At 42.0% G+C, this 21,581-nt stretch overlaps 1 protein-coding gene across 4 annotated transcripts in view; it reads right to left on the bottom strand.

Moving 5' to 3' along the window:
- The window catches only part of Slc1a2 (solute carrier family 1 member 2), a 132,542-nt gene that overhangs the window by 3,014 nt on the left and 107,947 nt on the right, over nucleotides 1–21,581 (bottom strand). For all 4 annotated transcript variants that reach the window (XM_023710469.1, XM_023710466.1, XM_023710468.1 and 1 more), the window contains exons 8-10: nucleotides 20,840–21,034; nucleotides 14,758–14,892; nucleotides 2,186–2,417 (exon numbers count right to left, since the gene is read on the bottom strand). In XM_023710469.1, coding sequence (XP_023566237.1) covers nucleotides 2,186–2,417; nucleotides 14,758–14,892; nucleotides 20,840–21,034 — 562 coding nt within the window. The remainder of the gene's footprint in view (nucleotides 1–2,185; nucleotides 2,418–14,757; nucleotides 14,893–20,839; nucleotides 21,035–21,581) is intronic.

The raw sequence follows: 21,581 nt of genomic DNA, 5'->3' as shown, positions 1-21,581 counted from the left end.
TGTAGTGAGATCCTATTCCAAATACATAAAATTAGAAGAGCAAACTTGTCTCACCTAGCAAGGCCTGAGAAGCAACTCACCTTAGCTGAGCTGAACCCAAACTTTTTCCTTAAAAAATACAGCATCTGTGATAATTATTGAACCAATAAGCCCATTCTCATCATCCTCATCTCCTGATCAGTTGGGTCACTGACCATCTCAATGTTAATTAACCAATGTACCTCCCGGTGGGTACTCAATTTTATGAAGAGACTGAGTACTTTGTATGAAACTCTGGTGAAAAGGTTTTCTGAACTATAGCATGGGACTCTATACTAAAAAATTATTTTCTTGTTGAGTACCTACAATATATCAAACACATTTTTAGGTGCTGAGAAAATGTCTACTCCCTAAGAACTTACTTCCTAGTGATGTGAATAATTCACAAGCATCTTCCTTTTAAGTTGGCAGTATTTTGCTTAAATAACTGAGGCAAATTTCTTCTGTTCTTTAAGAAAAGAAAGATCCAGGAAGTCTGAAATTGAAGAACATCTCTATGCCCATAAACCTTATCTTTCAAACATGTATTCTTGAGAATATTAAGAAACTTCTTGACAGGCTCCCAGTGGGCCATACCACAATTAACTACCAGCCTATTCTTAACACAGTGATGAGATAAAAATATATGTATATGGTGAATTCATTTTGCCTCATACTGGTTTTCTTGGCAGTAATTTGAGCCCAAGTTTACCTCCCCTGTATCATGTATATAGTTTTAGATTCATGCAGTGCCTAATTCAGGGCTTTGGAGGTAATAGGGACCCAATGAATATTTTGTGAATGATCAAAATATGGAAAGTTACAGGAATGAAGTGGGGAAACTCAACTAAAACTTACAAGGCACACAATAAGTACTTGTTAAATATAACAGTGTATAAAGCCATTCCATGAAGACAGTCTATTGTGTTAATTCAGATGTGAAAAACACTCACCATTCAAGAGAGTGGATTATGCCATGTAGGTACATTTGAATTTTTACAAATGTAGATTCATGTTTGCTGAGTCGATGAATTAATTTATGCAATTGCGTCTGGATAGGTAGGTTCCCTCTCTAAGTTCTGTTGTAGCCCCCATCACCCACCCCCTAATGTGAAGGGCACAATCATAAGATGCTGTCCACCAAAATTTTGGACCCATGATACAATCTAGTAAAGAGTATTCCTTCTGTGTGACTCTTAGTTGTCTGGCAGATACTATGTTGTGTGCTTGGAAAGATCCAGATGGAGCAGAGGGAGAAATTTATGATTAATCTTGATCATATCAACAGAAGTCAGAAAGGTTCCAGAGATGTATCTTGGGTTCAGATTTTCCTGATTGTCTGTACAGAATCATTTTACCAAAACAACACCAAGGGTGAAAAAGGGTGACTCTTTCACCTGCCAGGGTTTCTCCCAGTTTGCTTCACTCTGGTCATGACACTCAGTCTTTTAACAATGTCAAGTTAGTCATGATGAAGGCTGCACAGACCCCATAAAGCTTAAGACTTGGCACCCAACAGTCTGGAGGAGAACTCAGAACATCTATGCTCCATGAAAGATGGTGCTCACAGACAGTATGAGAGAATGATGTTTGTAAAAAGACTTGTCTGGATAATTGTTCTGAAAGACAAGTTCTTCTTGAAGTTGCTTCCCCATTTCAGGGGGAAAGTAACTGTCACTTTAACCTTACCCTTCCAGCAAAGATAAAAGGAAGACAGGTCAACAAACATAGGTGTGTATTTTTGGCTAATATACGGTATGTAGCAAGGAGGAATACTCATGCTATAGAAACAAAATTCTGGCTATTTCTCTGTTTCATTTGAGAACTATAACATGTGAAATCCAGTAAAACCACCACAAATTCATGGGTTTAAAAAAAAATCAAGAAACTGACCAAATTCCTGGAGCAGGGTGGCCATGAGACTCAGGATGACCATTATACATCAGATTGATGAAATAAGCAACTCGTTGGTTTTCAGTGTGAGGGTGTTGGTTTTCTACCATGTTAGATACAGAGCTAGATGATCTGGAACTCACAAAAGCTGGGGTTACACAATTCTTTTTAAAAGTATGGGATAATAATGGATGCAGGGCTTTATGCTTATATTTAAAGAACGGAGCATGCACTACTATATACAGGTCTCAATATCCAGGAACGGGAAAGGTACCTTGCACTCATCTACTATGACAGAGTTGTGTGCCGCATAGACACACTGGTTAGAGTTGCTTTCCCTGTGGTTCTTCATGTCATCATAAATGGACTGAGTTTTGGTCATCTCAATGTCTTCATGCGCTCGGTGCTGGGAGTCAATGGTATCCAGCTCGGACTTGGAGAGGTGATAGACAATCCCAGCCCCGAACGAGTCACCCACAACATTGACCGAAGTTCTCATCCTGTCCCTGGTGACAAAGAACAGAAAAGGCTTCGTGAGGAAGCAGCATGGCACGATGACTAAGACCAAGGTCTAGAGCAAGATGTTTATGGCTCCACCTCTTCCTTCTGTCTTACCCAGGGTAAATTATTTAATCTTTACGAGCCTCAATTTCCTTATTTGTTACAGATAATAATCACACTTCTCTCACACACTTATTTGGAAATTATATAAATTAATGTATGTAATATGCCTAGCATAATGCCTGACAAACGATAACCAAAAAGCAATACCAAAGAAAAATCAAAAAGAGAAAGAAAGAAAAAAAATAGAGAGAAATAATATAGTCAACCCTATAAATTTATCTCCAGGCTCTAAACACACTGAGTTGCACCCAGCAGTTTCTCTTGGTTTAAGCTGTTCTTTGTATCCTCCATATGACCTGTTTATTTTACTTATTATTTATTCTGGAAAGAACAAATGAACTGTGAAGTCTCTCATGATGGAAAATCCATCTTTTCACATGGATGTAAAAGTAACTCCATTGTCCCCTCAGAAGCTTCCACCCCAACCCCTAAAGACACATGTTAGACAAAATACACAGACACAATTTTCTTTGTGACCTGTATGTGTTGTGACTATGTGTCCCTCCACCAAAAAAAAAAAAAAAAAAAAAAAAAAAAAAAAAAAAAAAAAAGCAAGCTCTGTCTTATTTTTTCTATTCAAGTAAAACAATTAACTCTTCTATAATGTTTCTGGAACTAGAAGGTATTAATAATATACTTTTTTATTATCTTCATGTTCTAAATTGAAAAAATTGCCTGCAAGCAGGTGCAGGGACTGGGAGTTCAATCCCCAGACCTTCTGTGCTGGCCCCACCCCCAGGGTGCACTGAGACAGCAATTGAGACTGGGCATGGTGATGTGCGCATGTAATTCCAGTTCTTGGGGGGCTATAAACAGTTGGATCACTATGAGTCCGATCTAGTAGTGAGACCCTGAACACCCTGAAGGCCCTTCCCTAAAATAAATAAATAATAAATTGAAAAAAACATGATAGATAACTCTTTCCCTTAGAAAATCAGTACCAGCAAAGCTAATTAATTTCTTAAGAAAAAGTTGCATCCTATCCGTGAAATTAGTATGAAGCATCCTTTGTCTATGTTTACTAGCTACTCAAAGTTTAAAGAAAAGAATTATGGAAAAAAACACTAAGTAAATATTAAAAGAAAAAAGGTTAGGAAGCATGCTGCCAAGATATTTTTAGTCCAGACTCCATGGACTTCAATTGAAGAGTAGAAGATTATAATCAGTTGCAGGCAAAGTGGAAGCTTTCACTTTTTTTGTAGAGTAAAGCCTATCACAAATTCTAGTTGGTGTGAGAAAATCCATTTCTCACCAGAAAATAATGAAATTGCACTAGGAAGAGTCCAGCCTGGTCCCCTTGCAAGGCCAGGCATTTGCAAGGTGCAAGTCATTTGCCTTCCTATTTCAACCAGGAAGTTGCTGCCCATGGTGAGGAGGATCAGAACTGAATCACACTCTCAAGGCTATCTCAGAGGCCAGAACCCTCTGGCCTCTCTTCTGCCCTGGACAATTTTCTTCAGGGCAACAAAGTCTGGACATGAATGAGGATAAGGTCTTGAGCTCATACCCAAAATCAAGCCCTTGAAGTAGACTGCTGAGAAGTCTTAGCGCAAGATCATTACCTGATACCTCATTAATATGAATAATTTTATGTTTTATGTGTCAGCTAAAAATAAATTTCAAAAAATAAGAAGAAAACACATGGACTCTGGAGGCAGCCTGACTTGGATTCATATGCTAGATTTGTCACCTACAGGAGCCTCAGCTGTCTCATTCATTAAAACTGAAATCATAAGATTGTTTAATATGGAATCATTACAAAAATTAACAAAGCGGGGCCGGAGAGATGGCTCAGTGGAATAAGTGCTTGCCTGGCAAGCTCAAGGGCCTGAGTTCAATCCCTGGTTCCACAAAAACAAAAAAACAAAAAAACAAAAAAAAAAAAAAAAAAAACAAAGCATCAGACATTTAAACATTTAGTTAACAAATGAAAAACTATTTGATGTATACTTCTAATATTACTATAAATCACATCAAGTCAATTCAAATATATTTTTGGAAGATGACAAATAGGATTTCCATACATGCCTAATTAAGCTACTATTTTCCCCTGAAAACATTAATCCTACTTATAGGGCAATTCATAGGACACCACTTTTTACTAACCAACTGTGTTAAATGATGTCTATCATATGTGTTACAAATGCCAATCATACAGTTGTGCTATTGCTCCTCAGCCTTTTGGCTAAGATCAAGTGTATCACATAGTTGTGGTCTGTCCTGGAGCTATTTGACTATACAGATTGAGCATCTCTAATCCCAAAATCTGAAATGTTCCCAAACTCAAAAACGTTGTGTGCCAACATGATATCACAAATGGCCAGTTCCACTCCTGGCCTCATAAGACATGTAGAGACAATACTACTTAAAATTAGGCTACATAAGCAAGATACATATGAAATATAGATGAATTTCATGTTGCAACTTGGGTTCTATCCCCAAGTTTCCTCTCATTATGTACAAAGTAAATATGTTAAAATCTGAAAGCAATGTGAAATCTGAAATGTTTCTAGTGTCAAGCATTTCCAATGACAGATACTCAACCTGTGCTTTTAAGCCCTTTTAGAGTTTATGTAATATCAACTATTAGAATCCCAAGAATCTAAAGTTTTCAAAGCAATACTGAATACCTACAGTTCCCTTGGCTCACTTGTATCTCACTTTTATGGCAAGTAAAAGCCCTAAAAGCAATGGTGGTGGTGATGGTGACAGTCACAGCTAATAGTGACATCATACTATTTGTAGGAATATAGTTCATAGTTATTAACTTAATCCCTATTTTTAGAAGAGGTACTATTATTCCCATTTAATATATAGATAAAACCGAGGCCTGAGGAGATTAAGTGGCTTTCCATCCTGGTAAATCCATATTGCTGAATTTGAGTGTAGGCAGTGTGGTTCCAATGTCCACTGTGTATCACATGTTGCAAAGCTCTTCAGAGGCAGACACCCCTGATTTGGACTCTAACTTAATCACTGATGACCAATGTGACCTTGGTGACTTCTTGTGGTCTGGGTATTTCTCCCTCCCCTCAAAACCACACATTAAAATCTAGTTCCCAAGGTGATGACATCAGCAGTGGGAGTCTTTGGAGATAAAATTATAGAACTTCAAGTAGAAATGGTTAAAGGAAATACAAAAGAAAGTGGTCAAGAGTATTTTCTATGTTTCTGGTTGGGACAACGAGTGAACAGTGCTACTGTATGTAAGAAGCACAACTGGTTGGGGTGGGAAAATTTCAGATTTTGGTTTGAATGTGTTAGGTGGGAGGCAAGTGACCTCGTATGGGGGGATGTCCCATAGGTGAAGAGGAATACTAACTGGTGGTCAAAGACACATCTGAGATACAGATGGTAAGTTAGGAATCATCACGTGGTCATGAGGTGGTCATGAACACCATGGCAGGGTTTGGTTCACCCCAGGAATGCACGGAGAATAAGCAAAGCAGACAACCTAGGCTGCAGCATGGAGGACAAACAACAGAGAAGCAAAGGCCTGCAGAAGTGAAAAAGAACTAAGAGTCTGTCACTCCATAAGTAAAAAGAAGTATGTTTTCAAAATAAGGTTGTGGGAGACAATTCCTACTATTGCCTAGAAGTCAAGGAAAACAAAGAGTCTCTTTATTTTAACAACACAGAGGCCACCTTTCACCTGCCAGTGATAGTTTTTATACAGAGGTAACTCACTAAGTTAAAAATCATGAGTAAAGAAGTGGGGATATTACCTATAATCACCTTATTCAAGAAGACTGCCAGAGCAGAGGAGGAGAGAGCCTGGTTGATGGAAATAGGAGGAAGATTTTTTTTTTCATTTGCATTTATTTTAAAAGGTAGAATACTTTAAGATGTATAAATCCTAAGGATAAAGAGCTAGTAGAGAAGGAGAAACTAAAGGTATTGAGTAGACGGAATAATTTATGGACCTAGGTCTCAAAGGAGAATTAAGAGAACGGGATTCAAAGTGGAGATGACAGTCATATCTTTCAGAGAAGAACTCTTCTCGTTACTACAAAAGGAGTAAAATATTATGAAGATATACTCTAAGTGAGATGTCTGGGATTAAGAAAGATCTGTCAAATAGCACAATGCAAATTTGGATTAAACAACAATATCAGATCCTCTTCATGCCAGTTTCTTCAGCCACAAAGCATGCTGGGAAAATTCCCAGGATGCTCAGTAAGGAGGTCAGTCATGGCTACTCTGTACCTTTCTGAAAACACTGAAAAGCAGAGTATCCCCGGGGGAATGTCTGTCAACTCTGACCCAAACCACGATATAGGAACTTGTGGTTCACATGTGGAAAGTTTCCTCCACTAACAAATACTTTCATTTTCCCTAACAGTCATCTAAAACCTCTCTGGAAATTGCATCTTTCATGTTAACCTCAGGAGTTTTCAGGAGTGAAGGAAGGAGGCAGTGGGAAGGTAGGGAGGCAGGGGAGATCAGTTGAAGTGCTGCCGTTTTCTGTTTGGGTCTGGATGTTGTGTGTCAGGACTGCATGGAGATGAGAACAGAATCTTGCATTTAATAGACTCACTCCAGACAACAGAGCTATTCTTTTGGGATTGCCAAGAAACAAAAATAAGATGGGGCTTGACAGATATTTCAAATTGAATTGAGTCACTGGGTCTGATTTGCAGGAAGACAAGCAATTGTCAAGGTGCTTGGTCTATTTTTTCTGTGTTTGTCTAAATCCTCTGGCAGGAACATGTGAGCTGCTCTGAAAGTACTGCTTCTCACCAAAAATAGAGTCAGGTCACTCACAATTCATTTGGTTCTTTGAATTGGGTTAAAACCATACAAAACTGCCATTTCTGTAAGTCTAAAATGGCCAAAGAGTGATAGTTCCATAAGATTCAACTAATAAAACAAACCATAGTGTCTGCGCTCAGAAAGCAAGGTGCTGTGGGACTATTGTTAGGTACACAGTGTGGCAGACGGGTCAGCTAAGGCTGCAGGTCTGGAGAAGGCTGGCGCAGGTCTGGAGAAGGCTGGCACAGCTGTGGGCCTCAGAGGTCTAGAGCCACATGTGGCTAAGGAAGCGAAGGAGTCACATGGATTAGGAGTGTGATCTCTGGATTCCAGCCTGCAGGGCAACCTTAGCTGCCGCTGAGTAAGTTACTTAACTTTCCACAGTCAGATTTCATATTTGTACAATATGCTGAGTCATCCCCCTCCAGGCACATGGAAAAGATAATAACTACTGACATGCATTGAGCACTTGCCATCTAAGAGGTTCTCCATATCAAAGGCTTACATGACACGAAGCACATGTGTTTCAAACCGTTAGTTGCTTATCACCTTGCTATTATTAGCTCAAGTAAAAACCAAATGAAATCACTTCCTCTTTAATTCCCCCATGAAATCTCACGCAGACTCCTCTCAGCACATTCTGTTGGAAATTCTTGACCACATCTGTTGGGATTTTTTTTTTTTTTTTTTTTTTTTTTTTTTTTTTTTTTTTTACTTCAGTATTAGACCAGAGGCTCGTTGAAGGCTGAGACCATGTATAGTCATTGGTATCTTTGGAGGATAGATTCTAGGACACCTTCAGGGATACCAAAATCCAGGGATGCTCAAGTGTCCTCTACGCAAAATGGCCTGGTATTTTGATACAACCTACACTTATCTTCTGATATGCCTTAAATGACCTCTAGATTACTTATAGTACCTAATACACTGGATATGCTATATAAACAGCTATGGGGGAAGCAGAGCAGGATGGATTATTAGTTTGAGTCAAAAGTAGATGAATCCATTACAGAGAACTGATTTTTCCTTAGCAAAACATCTGGTTGGATATTCTAGTGGTGCTAGGTTGGTTTTTTTTTGTTGTTTTGTTTTGTTTTGTTTTTTGTTTTTTGTTTTGCAGAACTGGGGATTGAACTCAGGCCCTTGCACTTGTCAAGCAAGTGCTTAGTCTACTGAGCCATCTCCCCAGCCCCTAGTGTTTTTTTTTTGTTTTGTTTTGTTTTGTTTTGTTTTGTTTTGTTTTTAGTGGTGCTAAGTTGGGATGCAGAACTTGATCCAGGAGTAGATAGGAGCTACATGGCCTAACTGCTTTGCTGAGGAAAGTGTGAGGAGTAGAGCTGGCAAGATAGCTCAGCAGACTAAGTGTCTGCACTAAGTGTCTGCACTCAGCAGACTAAGTGTAGAGCTGGCAAGTGCAGGGACTGGGGTTCAATTCTTAGCACCACTTGCAGTGCTGGCTCTGCCTCCAGGCATGCTGAGCCATCCACCAAGATGGGGCATGGTGGTGTACACCCGTAATCCCAGTGCTGAGGAGGCTGAAAACAGGAGGATCACTATGAGTTTGAGCTGTGCAATGAGACTCTGTACCAAATACATGAAAAAAAGAAAGAGAGACAGAGACAGAGATAGAGACAGACAGACAGACAGAATGTGAGGAGTGTCCAGAAAGCTGGAGAAAGACTCAAAGAAATGGAGAACAAAGAGAAGCTGTTGGGTCCGAGCTGTGCAGTGGGGGACTCAGCAGAGGTGGGGAACATGAAAAGATTTTATCTTAAACTAAAGAGATGCCCAACATGAAAATTTTAATAACTGTGCTGACAACAATGGGATCAGAGAGGCAGCACTGGAGATTCAATGATAAACAAACGAATCCTTTGCATTTTCTCACTCTCCTGAGCTTGCTATGCACTGCTGTAGCCTTACCCCCTTCCTTAGCCTATAGCTGCATTGGCTTGAGCTGGGGGACACTGACAAAAGGACCTGGTAGGAAAGGTCCTCACATTTCACACTGAGGTTGACATAGTGGTAGAAGGTAAAAATGAGGAGAATTAAGTATACCCAGAACAATCAAAGCCAAACACTAAAAAAAAAAAAAAAAGTTCTTAGAATCTCCAGAAATTTTTTTTTACTCCCTTTTCCTTCCAATCTGCAGTGCAGGTTAAGTCCATTATGTGGTGGTGGTGGTGGTGGTGTGTGTGTGTGTGTGTGTGTGTGTGCGCGCGCGCATGTGTCTTAAATAAGGTAATGAAGAGCCATGTTAGCAAGGCTGGAACATTCTGGTTGCCTTGGTTTTATGCTAGATTTGCCATTTAATAGCCACTAAAATGGGATGAATTTCTTCTGTATAGGCCTCCGTTTCCTCAGCTATAAAACAGGTCTACAACTATCTGCAAAGTTCAACAGGTCCATATAAATAGTGTTTAGAACAATGTCTAACACTTAAAGGACATTCACTAACCATTAGCTGTTAGCATCCTGTATCCTTGCAAAATAATTTCATAAATGGCCCAGTTTCTCAGAGCCCAGTCAGTAACTCCTGATTACTAAAAACGTCCCTTACTCTAACCCACTGCTCCTGCCATGAGATCCTGGACTACACCACAAGCATCACATGGCAACTTCTTAGCTGTGTCAGTTCTGGGGCCCCAGCCCGGCCCTCTTGAATCTCCAGGAAGCTTCAGCACATACTCACCTTTCAGGACCGAAGCTCTACTCCTTTTCTAGTTGGACACTAGTGGAAAGACCTTCAGTGTCTCCTGTGGGACAGGTGCTCCTGAAATTCTCCTTTCTAAACTCCATCTCAGTGATACCCCCAGTTAGCAAAAGCAATTCCAGAAAAGACCTCACCAGCTGAGCCTTTGTTATCAGTCGGCCCAAGATACACTCACATTCACTTTATTTTGGCTCTTCCTTGCTACATGTGACCAGACCCATTTATTTATCACCTCTTCCTGGTATCATCTCCCAGTTTTTGCTCCATTCCTCCTTCTTCAGGAAGAGAAAGGAGTCAGTGTGTCTCTTACAAGCATTCCCAACACACACGGTTTCTTGGACTCAGGAGAAGGTTCAGATTTCAGAGCACCCTGCTTATCGGGTGCTCTGGGAGCCAGACACTCTCAGGCATCTGGAATCTCGGTTTCCACAACGACATTTACAGAGCAGCTAAGTCTGTCCACTGAAAAGCATCCAGGGTTTAGTGGGCAGTAATGAGACTGAGTTGTGTCCAGCAGATGGAAAACACTGTGACACATTAAATGTCACTGAAAGCTTTGTCTGGTTTTAAAATGAAAAAAACAAATCTAAAGTTATAAAAGCTCACAGACTTTGCCTAGAGAGGGAAAAGCTCCTCTCCCTTTTCCCCCATCTACAAACTACTTTTTTAAGGGACAGTCAGCCTCCCCCTCTGCCCCTATCTCAACCCAGCACTCACCCCACTTATATGCTAATGAGTTCCCAAAAGCCTGGGTGCTTCCCCATCAAGTTCTTGTTTCCAGAACTCCTCTTGCTGCTGAGAAAGAATGCAGCATCATTACTAAGTCAAGGCTGACCTGCCCTGGTTAAGGTTCCAGAGCCCATCTTCCCAGGATCCCTTACCCCTTGTCTTTTCTTCTTAGGAAGAATGCTTGTACTTATTTGTATACAAATATCCATCTTCCCCAGAATTTTACTCCAGGTCTTAAAACTAGAGGGACACTCAAGAACATTGGGTTTAGATGACTGCAGTCAAACTTAAGTTAGAGCTCCCATTGTATATGCAACATAACTGAGGCTGAGGGAGCGAGGAAATCACTCGAAGTCCTACAGACAGGAAGTGCAGAGCTCCAAGCCAGCTCTCTTGCCCCTCCATCTCTCTCCTGTGCTCACATGGCCTCCCCATCTGAGATCAGAACCTCAGAGCTGGAGAAGACCACGCCACTTGTTTTCCTCTTTTCACTTCCAGCCCCTGGTGGTTCTCTGCTGTGTGATAATATGATACAGTTAATCCACACGTATCATCATTCTTCTGTTTGTGTTCAGCCAACTTCCTCCTGAAAGCTCATGTCAACCCTGGAGTTGTGACATGCTGGTTTCTTTTGCGAGTGTGAGCCTGTGAACATCTGCCTAGGATGAGTCCAGAGGGCCCAGTGTCCTATACCAGTCATTAACACTCAGGTTGGAAGCAGGCAACATCTAGAATGGCCTCAAGTGATTCTTATACAACAGGCTTGAAAGCAAATGACTGTCAGAGTCCACAATGGGAGAGCTACCGGGGCTGGAGCACCTGAATTCTAGTGTGGCTGATGCCTTCCTTACATCGGTTTTTGTCCTCAGTTGGGCTCTTTGCTCTGTTTTAGCCTTGGGAAGGAAAAGGAAAAGGTGTTCAACAGAAAGTCTTTGGTTATCATGTAGAAGCAGAGATGTCTTTGTCCACTTGCATTGCTCTACCAAAATACTTGAACCTTGGTAACACAAAGAACAGAAATTTATTTTCTTACAGTTCTGGAAGGTGAGAAGTCCAAGATCTAGACTCTAGAATCTGGTCAGGGCGATCTTACTGCCATAGCTTGGGGAGGAGGAAGGTAGAAGAAGGAAAAGCCTATGGCTGTATTGTTCTCAAACATCCAAACTATAGCACAGGGAGGGAGACCCTTTGAGTCTGTTGCCCTCAGCCTTTTTAATTTTGGACCTCTGCTCCCTCCTCTCTACAGATGAACTGTTTGGTACAAATGAGGAGATGGCCCTGTGTTATAGCTTAGATCTAAAACATCCCTCTCAGTTCTCATGTGTGTGTGAAGATGACTGGATCCAAGGCATGGCATCTCCATCAGTGAAGTGGTGAGTTCAGTAACTGCATGTGATACTGGGATGTGGGACACAGTTGGAGTAGGTCTCGGGTAGAGGAGCTGAAAGGATGCATTCTTGTCACAGGCTCCTCCCCTCCTGCTCTGCTTCCCAGATGCTGGGGCTTGAGTACCTTTCCCTCCATGACACTCTTCCACTATGCAGCTTCTGCCTTAGAGCCAACAGCCCATGAACTGAAACTGAACCAAAACAACCTCTCTGCCTTGAAACTGTGTGTATCAGATATTTCAACCCAGTGATGAGACAGTAACTGAGATACCACACAAGTTCTGCTGGGACTCAGGGAAGGTCAGCTATGAAACAGGGCTCTTCAAGGAGGACACAAAGACAGAAGCAAAGATGTTACAGTGGCCACCAACTCTCAGCTCCTTTTCTTTATTCCTGATAAGGCTATCCCATATTTTCCCACTCAAGGGCCCTTGTGTAATAGGATGATAGCGTCCACAGTGATAATTTTTAAAAAGACAAAATATTAAATGATGGATTTCAGGCTTCAGGACCAAGTCCAAGAAAAGACCAAGCAACACAAGTAGAGCAGACAAGGAACCCTCAAGGACAACACTGGTTAAGGGGGCTCAAGAGGCAGAGGCGGGGGAAGTGAATATGCAGCAAGTCACAGAGAAAGAAGTAGAATTTGAGTAGCTTCCTCTGTCCTTCTTCTTGTGTGCACAGGTCCCAATGACCCCACAGCTCAGTGTGCCGAAGGTCAGCACACACTGACTGAGTTCTACACTGTGCCCCATCCCCAGACAAATGACAATGTGTTCATTTCCTGATTCCTCCTCTCATGCAAATCCGACCTTACTCCTTCATCTCTTTCATCCTTTTCTCTCCTGGTCCTCCTACCCAAGCACCACCACCCAATCTTAGCCACTTTGTCTGAACAGATACTACAGGAAAGTCTGCCTCTTGATGCCAACACTGGACATAGAGAGCAACAGAGTTAGCAGAGCGGAACCTACTTGAGACTGGTGGACAAACATGAGGTTGTTTAGTTTGTTCTCGACCTTCCCACTCAACACACATCCAACATTTCCGTGATGGTGAAGGAGCCATCCAAGATCCATGACTGCTTCACAGCCCTCCTGTGTTGAACAGATTGCCTCAGGGGAGCCTTTTCTCATTTACACCCTCGACCCCACCGTCTCTAAGGGCGCATGCTATGGAGAGACCAAGCTTCCTCCAGCCTTCCCAGGTGGGCTTCTTCTCATCAGCTTCTTGCATTTTTTTCTTCCTTTGGAAGGGAGGGGGCATGGATGAGGTTCAAATTCAAGTGTATATTATGCAGCTTCTGGCTCTCCCAATCGATGCCAATAAATGCCAGAAAAACTGTCAGGCATATGTCAGATGACTTGAAAAACAGACATGGGCACCCTGGCCTTGGACTTCTGTAAAGCACTTGTCATTGTGTCTCTAGTGACTAGACAGGTGGGATTCAGGTACATCTTACAGAACAGTGGGGTCCAAGTGGACCCCTAGAGAAGAGCTATTCAAACAACCCTATTGGGGAACTTGGGGTGGATTTGTCTACTTTCATGAATGGAAAGCAGACCTGCTATACCAGGAAAATGTCTTTGACTGGCATTTGTGGCTGGGCTACGCATGTGTGTTCAGGTTTAGGCTTTCCTGCACGGCCTTCGGGTCTGCCCACCTCACCTCTCTGTCACCTACAGGTCTCCACACTGCCTTTGTACAGGCTGGTCTCAAGTGGAATGTCCTGTTTCTATTTCCATCTTTGTATTCCGGAGTAACTTCTACCAGTTAGGACTTGGCTTAACTACCATTGCTTTTTGAAGCTCAAATATGGCTATGAACAAGAACATGACAAGCTTCCCAGTCAATATCTAGGGTTGAATCTATTCATCCCTAAGCCACCTCATCTCTTTAACATTATTACTTCATCAATAATATGGGAATGATAACACCGAACTTTCAGCATCATTGTAGAGGAAGACATAGAGTGCTCAGCATAGTACTGGGTGCAGTAAGTGCTCAAAGTCAGACACCCTTTTCACTGTCTTCTGGTACTCTCCACTCTGTCTTTCTATCCAATTGCTATGCTTTTATTTGCACGTTAATTTAAAATTTTACTTTGAAATTTATGATACAAAGAGATGTGCACATTTTAGTTGCACGGTTTGGTGAGCTTGCATAAATACAGACCCCTGTGTAGACAGAGACTAGCTGTCGCTCTTCAGGTTTCCCCGTGCCCCTTCCCACTTAGTCTTCACACAATTCCAGACCCCAGGCAACCAACCAGCAACCTCTCCCTATTGCTATAGACTGCATTCTCTTTTCCTACCACTTCATATATGTAGAATTACATACTACACACTCCTTTCTTTGGGGATTTGTTTATCCCTACTGTGTTTTGAGTTTCTTTACATTCATTAGGAGTTGAGCCCTTATTGCTGCTAGCTTTATTTGGTATTGTAAACTACTGGCTCATCCACTAAACTGTGAAACTCTCAAAGATTCTATCTTTTTCTTCTTTGGTTCACCAGCAGGTAACTCAGGAAATGTTACAGGCAAGGAAGAAGAAAGGAGACCAGGATGTTGCTCCGTGTCTCCCCAACCCCCAGGGACATGCACCACAGTCCCCAGCAGAACCCCATCTCAAGCACTTACAGTAGCCAGTCCACAGCCACCAGCAAGCTGATGTCCTCTGTCGGCAGGCCCACAGCTGTCAGAATGAGGAGCATGGTGACCAACCCAGCGCTGGGGATACTGGCAGCACCAACGCTTGCCAGCGTGGCCGTGAGGCTGTGAGAAAGAGAAGGCCACGTCATGGGAAGAGAAAGAGTCTTGGCAAAACCATCCCTGGCAACCTGAAGTCCCAATTTCCCTGCAGCCATAAATTCCCTCCTCTTCTTCCCCCTAAGGAACAGAGAAATCTAAAGGACAGAGACTCAGAAATTAGGTTTATTTGGATTCTGCTCAACTAAGCTGGCCTATAAATTTATGGGTTGGAGCTTTATTACCATGATGATATCAATCTAATGCATCACAGGGCTCCAGTAACGTACCTGTAACTCTAGAAGCAGGCAAAGAAATATGAAAGAAGGAAAATATATCACCCTCCACCTTCCCATGAGAACCCAACTGTATTGTCTGTGCTTATGTCTCTCTGAGCACCAGCCTGGGGACTATGTGGCGAGAGTCTGAGGATGTCACTGCCAGTGTTAACATGAGCACTCAGCGTAGCAAATCTCCAGACTCAACTCAGTGGACATCAGGACAAGAAATCAACAGATTCCACATGACATTAAATTCAGTTGCCTGGATCTTTATGGGCTGGAAAACACATTATTCAGAAAGAGGGTGCCAAGCAAAGATAATGGAATAAAGGAAATCTTTCTTGCTGAAGCACTTCATTACGTTCTTTGCAAGCAGGGCCAAGAGCCCACTGAGCACCATTCTGACGTCTGTGTCAGGGCAAAGGTTAATCTAGAGTTCAAGCATACTATATACACACTAGGGGGGCTCTGAAGTCCAGTGAGAGGTAGTAATTTTTTTTCGCTTTTATGAGGATGCCATTTATAGACACAGTCATTTCTAAATAGGAGAATGTTTCTGAACATAGGGATTCCCAACTTGATTTTAAGGGCACTGAAGGAAAGAGGAAGAGAGGTACTTCCTTTGTGATTATAAAATTCTGCAATATCTATGATAGGCACTCAGCTTCAAATCAGAACCAGCATCTCAATGTGCTTTAAGTCCAAACCACCAGTGTGGCTAAACATGGCAGGTTGAGATCTTACAATCAGGGGCAACTTGAACTTATCTAATTTTACAGTGGAGGAAATGTTAAAGGTAAGCCCTCGAGAGTCTATGTGTGGAGCTGTCTTTTCCACATTGCCCTCCTTCCCAGATTTAGGTCTGATATAGTACCGAGGCCAGTGGTTCTTATTGGAATTCTGCTCTTGAACTATGTTCAAATCCCAACTCTGCCACTTGCCGTCCACCTGACTTTAGGCAAATTAACCTCTTTGTGCTTTCATGTAAAAAGGCGATAATGATGCTATCTCACTCCTGGGGGGTAATGAAAAACTTTCTGGAGCCTAGAAGTAAAAGGCAAAAAAATGCTCAGGAGAGTCTACTAGGATTGTTGCTATTAATCATGTTCAGTAAAGTCCAACAGCATTCCTATAATATGAGAGAAAAACGTGGCAAGATGTAGTAAATACCATTAGGTGACTCACAATAGAAAATCTGCTCTGGGTCAGAGAATCAAGGCAAATTTTGTGATGTGATTTGTTACTCTTAGGAAATCTCCTCAGGATGGGCTTACTTCATAATGAAAACTTCCCTTAAACCCCAACAGCTGGACAGTGGGAACTCTCAGCCAATTCTCCAAGACAGACAAAACACCAGGGAAGGGGAACTTCCAAAGTTCCAACGGTCTTGGCCTCCAAAGTTTCATCATAACCTTGGGTACTTCCATTCAGAGTCTTTCTTACTCTTCTCTCTGCACTGGGGCAATTTTATCTGAGGAGCTCATGCTTCCTTGGGACAAATCTACAGAGAAAATTCCTTCACCCTAAGACTAATAATAATAATAATAGTGCTAATAATATCTTACTCCTCCCATAAGAAAAATGTGGTCTCCAGAAGTCTTAGCTCTGTAACAGTTCCTAATATGCTTATGTTCTTTGTCCTTTTCTGCCCTGCTGGCTGTCCACTCCTCTGATTTCTCTAGGGCTGGCTCCTGGGAACAGTGCCAGGTATCGTATACATAATACCTAGGCATATCTTCACAGTACCATTGAAAAGTATATGTGGCAGTGCTTGTTTTTGCTGTGAGAAAGCCGCTGTGATGGGAAGAGAAATTCTGGGACCACATGTCTGCAGTAAACCATAGCTGGGGCATGAACACTCACCCGTGCATTTCCAGCATCCTCTAGCTCTCAGCGGCCCCCTTCCACCTACTCTGAAAATTCTATGAGTTAATGAATGTGCTGAGAGTTCTCAGCCACTCTTCTGATAGCATAGAAAGGCGAGGATGCTGGAGTTACTTTGTAGCACAGCATGAAGCTGGACTTGGCTATTTTTCTCCAAATAAACTGCAGGTAGTGGAAGTGCACAGGCCATGTGCCCCATCACCACCACCAAGCAGTGCTTGTGGTGTCTGTATTTCGGAGAGTGGGCTAAGTGGCCAGAGGTTCATACATATACCACCAACCTTATCCTTTCCTCAGTGAAAACTGTTGTTAATAGAAAAAAAAAAAAAAAAAAAAAAATTAAGAAAGAAAGAGAGAGAGAGAGAGAGAGAGAGAGACAGAGACAAAAAAACAAAAACCTCTACGCAGATAAAATTGAATAATTCCAGCACAAACCCAATTACATAGTTCATTCTCTTAACTCTAAATTCCCCACTCATTGTGTAAACTTCATGAAAAGGTAGGTTCTCATCAAAGTTAAGAAGAAAGGCATCGGGGCTAGGGAGATAGCGTGGCGGTCTAAGCACCTGCCTGGCAAGTGAAGGGACCCAGTTTAGATCCCGGGCACCACATGTATTCCAGTGCTGGCCTGGAGCCTGGGGCACATTGTGCCAGCCACCAAAATTGGGCATGGTGGTGCACACCTGTAATCCCAGCACTGGGGAGGCCGAGACAGAAGGATCACTATGAGTCTGAATTGCGTAGGGAGACCCTGTACCAAATACATACATAAATAGAAGATTTAATTTTTTTTTAAAGAAGAAAGGCACAGAAACTATTGTGGATTGGCCAGGGCTTCACTAAGGGGTGCTTCTTACCCTTGAGTTTTAAAGCTATAGAGCGTAATAATCTCACATGACATGATTTAGAAAGCTTGGCACTCTGACCTGAGGCAAGTTTCCCATTGTGGATAACCTCAGTGGTATTCACTAGGTCACTGCCACATTTTTCAACAATATTGTAGCAGTGCTAGTGCACTTATTGAACATTATTAGTAATAATGATTCTAATAGCTACCTTTTGGACAGGTGACTGTGTGGCAGAAAAGGCTCTCAACCACCCCAGAGTGTGTGACGATTGTTGTCCCCATCAAACTGATGAGGAAAGTGAGGCACCTCTGTAATACGTACATCATAAGTGGTTTTAAGGATTTAACAAATTAACATATGGAACCCCACAGTAATAGTATAGTATAGTATGGTGTGGTGTGGTCTGGTCTGGTCTGATACACAGTATAGTATGGTTGAAGCAGTGTGCATAGTGGTTCTAAGCACAGCCCCAGAGTTTGGATTCAAATCCTATCTTTACCACTTACAAATAATGTGATCTTGGACAAATTACTTGACATTTCTGTGCTTCATTTTCCCCATTTCTAAAATACAGAACCCAATTTGTATTTTTCAGGGCTGTTTTTAAGATCAAAAGTTAAGGTCTACAACCCATGGAAGCATACAGTAGCACTTCAAAAGCTCAATTTTAAGTATTCCTTGAAAAGCTGAGTGTGACCTATTCCCTGAGCCTCAGGTTCCTCCTTTACTCGATTTCCTACAGCCCCTAGGCAAGTCTGTGATTCTTACTCATGTTTTCTGTGTTAAACATGGTGCCCTTTGTTTTCACTGTTTTCTTGCTTGGTTGCCAGACTAAGTTCAAATTCGTATGGGATATTCATTAAGTCTTTTGGAATGGTTATAAGAAAAGATGAGAAATTGGTGATGTTGAAAAAAAAATATCTCTGAGCTGGTTAAATGCCCCAGAGTTAGCAGAGTAAAGCAAAGGTCTGAAATAGTTGCACAGTGCAGCACCAGTCTGCAAACTATATAAACAGCATGTGCGACCAGTAGTCTAGTATTACTATTGGTACTGCTTAATCCCTAAATTTGAATTTTTTGATAATTTCGTATGTAGAGAAATTAGCTATGAGTAGACCTAGACTCTTAGGACAAGTCTCTAAAGAGGATCTCAAACCACGAAAGTCCTCCCAGAAAACAAACAGTCAAGTGAACCACCTGATTATTACCAGAATTTCTAAAATAGAGGTTGACAGTGTTATGCAGTGTTAGACATATAGGAGAAAAGGCTAGTGCATGACCCTGAATTCAGAAGATATTCTTTCTTCTTAATATCCAGTGAAGAAGGTAAAAAATAATCAACAATACGTTAATGTTTTCCTTTGAGTCCAAGACAGAAAGAATGGTTGATGCAACCTGAAAGGCACTGGATATAGCAGAGAGACTTTTTTCCAGTACCAGGGATTGAACTCAGGACCTCATGCTTGCCAGGCAAGCACTTATTCTACTGCGCTATCTCCCTGGCCCCATGGCAGAGAGATTTGATCTACGCTTCTGGCTCCCATTAGTCACGAGAGCTAAGTATACAACACAAATGCACTCTCCTTTATTCTGTGAAATTGGGATAGTGATTTCGGGATTGCTGGACATGTTCAAAACATTACCTGCAGTGAGTCCACCACTTCTGAGATAAAAATAAGTGGATTTCAATGGCTCCCCAGTTTTTTCTCATGGTGAATTTCTTGGGCCGAGGCTGTTCCAATTTTGGGAATTTTGTATCCTCTGCAAATATATCAGTTCTACACAGTGTGACTCACCTACCCCCCACACTTACTGATAACACAGAAGCCAAGAGAGGAAAGTAAACACTAATTGTAGAGTCCAAGGTTCACAAACTCCAGTGTCTTAAAGGGCCAAGCTGTGGTGGCGGGCGATGCTGACCAGGTGTAAGTAATAAGGAGCAGAAGCGAACGAGGTGAACTGGAAAGCAATTATCTTACAAGACACCAAGTTCTTTTTTTACAACATAATTCAAGGCAGATAGAGTATGGGTCTGAGCTACCAATTCTGAGTATTTTCCTCATTTGCTGATGAGGAAATTGAGATGCTGGGAGTACAGAAAGAACATCACAACTCCAGTGGCTACCTCATTGTTTATTTCACTTTAATGGAAGACAAAAACTGACTTCTAACTTAACTGCAGCTCCTACCTGGAGTGGGAATGACGCTACTGAAAAGAAGATTTCAAGGAGTTCACTTCACATGATAGTGTGAATACAACTTTGGATGATTTGAAGACTGATGCGTTCAGTGACTCTACATATGCGAAGGAGCTGAAAAGTTGGCCTGTGTAGAAGATGCGATCTTCAGGTCAACTGAGAACCAATATATTTTAATGGCTTCTTGGAAGACTGTATGTTCTGAATTTTTTGTAATAACGAATACATATGGCAAAATAGATTGCATAAAAACAAAACTATGTGCTATTCATAATAAAATGTTATAGGTTATATTGAGGAATCTCTTTATTCCATTCTCTCATCACTTCTGCTCTCACCCTCTGGAATGTTGAAAGGAGCATATTTTCACAAAAGAAAAATTGGATCCAGGGTCAGCTTACATCTGCCCCAGTCCTACTCCTGGTGTATCCTTGGACAACTGGCAGTGCTTCCTGGAACCTGAGCTTCCTCATCTATTACATGGGCATAGAAATAAGTGTCTTCCTCCATCACACGATTGCTAACAGTCAAGTAACAGCCCATTGCCATGTGTAACACAATCAGAAGGGACTCCTGTGTGTCTGCTTCTTTCTGGTCACAATTTTTTCCCTTTGAATGTTGCCAATACTTCCTCTTCTGTTATTTCCTTCATTATGTGTTCTCCAGAGGAACCGAAATTCAGTAGCCTCTGTTAAGTGGAGTTCCTGAGGAGGGGGATCTGGGAAGAAGGCTGTTTCTATGCCTCCTCCCTAATTTCACTCACCTTACAGTCACAATCTGACCCCCGTCCAGGACAACGCCATTCATTTGGGCTATAAAAATGGCAGCCACGGCTTCATAAAGGGCTGTGCCGTCCATGTTGATGGTTGCTCCAACTGGGAGGACGAATCTGGTCACACGCTTATCAATCCCCAGATTTTCTTCCAGGCAACGGAAGGTGACAGGCAATGTTCCAGCACTAAGGGGAAAAGGAGAGAGAGAGAGAGAGAGAGAGAGAGAGAGAGAGAGAGAGAGAGAGACAGAGACAGAGACAGAGAGACAGAGGGACAACAAGAGACAGAGATGGAGAGAGAGACAGAGGACAAAGAGACAGAGAAAGACAGAGTCAGAAAAAGACAGAGAAAGAAACAGAGACAGAGAGACAGATGGGTGGAGAGAGCAAGAGCAAGAGACAGAAAGACAGACATAGATAGAGAGACAGAGAGACAAAGGCAGACAGAGAGACAAAGTCAGAGACAGAGACAGAGGGTGGGAGAAACAGAGAGGGACAAAGAGAGACACACAGAGACAAAGAGACACACAGAGACAGAGAGAGACACAGAGACAGAGATAGAGAGGGACAGGAGGGACAGAGAGGAGGGACAGAGAGAGGGAGGGACAGAGAAGCACAAAGAGAGAGACAGAGAGAAACACAGAGACAAAGACAGACAGATAGGCAAGGGATAGAGAGAAAGAGAGTGAGACAGAGAGAGAGAGAGAGAGAGAGAGAGAGAGAGAGAGAGAGA

Source organism: Octodon degus, unplaced genomic scaffold, assembly GCF_000260255.1.
Source record: "Octodon degus isolate 3935 unplaced genomic scaffold, OctDeg1.0 scaffold00018, whole genome shotgun sequence".
NCBI lineage: Eukaryota > Metazoa > Chordata > Mammalia > Rodentia > Octodontidae > Octodon > Octodon degus.
Note: the sequence above shows the minus strand (reverse complement) of the source record. Positions and strands in the feature narration are given on the sequence as shown.